Below are 1,653 nucleotides of genomic sequence, written 5' to 3' on the forward strand. Positions count from 1 at the left end.
AACGTTAAAATCGGTTTCTCTCTCTCCTTGTTTTCTCTCTCCTCTCTTTTTACCCTCCAAATTTTCTCTCGCCTCTCACCCATTTCTTTCCGAGCCCAATTCCAAAAACACCAAATTCACAACCTTTATAATCCTAAACAACTCCAATTTTTCTCAAAAAAACTTCTCAAATTTCATAAAGAAAGAAAGAAAGTAATCTCAATTGAAATTTTCTGGGTTTTCATACTGAAGAACAAAAGCAAGAAGAAGACAACGAAGAAGAAGAAAGTGAATAACAAAAAGCAAAGATTTGTTTGTTAAATTATATATATGGCGGCCATGGCTCCAGAAAGATCTAGAACTCTCCATAACTTCTCTCTTCCACCTCGCTTAAACTGGGGAACTCAAAAACTTCTTCGTTGCGCAAAACTCAACAACAACGAAAACAACAACAATAATCCTACTTCTTCCTCAAACGACACCGTTTCGATAAAACGACGAACTAGTACTCATCAAAACGCGGCGTTTCGATCTCCACAACCACCACAACAGCAACCACCACCACCGCCGTCGTCGTCGTCGATTCGAGATGAGAATAATGAAATTGAAGTCATTACAGAGAAGCTTATGTTTGATTTTCGCTCACAAGTAGATAAGTTTCGCGCCACTTTTCGTAATAATTCCGATTTTGCCCCTCCGCCATTGCCGGAATCTCGACCGTGGAATCTACGTACTCGTCGTTCTCCGGCGACTGTTGAAATTCCGTCGCCGGAAGTTGGATTTTCCGGTGGCGAAAGATCGAAGTTTTCGGTTTCGATTTCGAGGCAAGAGGTTGAAGATGATTTTATTGAGATGATTGGGAGAAGACCTCCTAGAAAACCTAAGAAACGTCCTCGTTATATTCAGAAACAATTGGATGTTAGTTTTTTTTTTTTTTGCGGGAAATTTGAATTTGTTTCCTTTTTTTTGGATGAATTGATTGCTTATGTTATTTTGAATGTTTGATTTTTGCAGACACTTTTTCCGGGGTTATGGTTGTCGGAGATTACAGCTGATATGTACAAAGTTAATAACAATTCAGAACCTTCTAAGGTTAGTTTTTGATTCATCTTATGAATTTTTATGATTTTTAGTAACTAATCATTGATTTATAGTAAAGATTGTTTATTTGATTTTGTTTTTGATTTGAATCAATCAAATTTTGAATCTGTGCAACATACTTCCTCTGTTTGGATTTGTTCTTCTTATTTAGAATCTTTTTCGAGGACAAATAGGAACGGAGGGAGTAATAATAGAACATGAATTTTCGCGAAATTGTGGAATTGTTTTGGTGTAATGCTGTGATTTGTATTGATTATGAGTAAATGTGATTGGTAAAGATTTGTTTTTTTTGAATATGGTGTTGCAGTGAAAATGAAGAGAAGGTGTTGTGAAGTTTTGAAGGTTACTACTGTTCATTGACATTGGTAAATTAGGGTACTCAGTAGATAAATTACTTCTGTTCTGGAATATATAGTATAGTAGTGTTTGTGAATCATGGGTTTCAGGGAGAAAGTGTTAGTAATGTTCTTGCATAGTTTGGAGTGAGTGTAATTAGAATTGCAACATAATATATTTTAGTTTCTTTGCATTTTCTTATTGTTGATCAATCAATACAATTGATATTGCTTCTCA

The 1,653-nt window shown here is 35.4% G+C and overlaps 1 protein-coding gene across 1 annotated transcript; it reads left to right on the plus strand.

Moving 5' to 3' along the window:
• LOC104902410 (hypothetical protein) lies at positions 1–1,653 on the plus strand. The gene is made up of 3 exons (XM_010690185.4): positions 1–897; positions 994–1,071; positions 1,388–1,653. Exons 1-3 carry the CDS (start codon positions 310–312, stop codon positions 1,388–1,390), a joined length of 669 nt encoding a protein of 222 aa, XP_010688487.2. The 5' UTR covers positions 1–309; the 3' UTR covers positions 1,391–1,653.

The sequence above is a fragment of the Beta vulgaris genome, chromosome 8, assembly GCF_026745355.1.
Source record: "Beta vulgaris subsp. vulgaris cultivar EL10 chromosome 8, EL10.2, whole genome shotgun sequence".
NCBI classification, from domain to species: Eukaryota; Viridiplantae; Streptophyta; class Magnoliopsida; order Caryophyllales; family Amaranthaceae; genus Beta; species Beta vulgaris.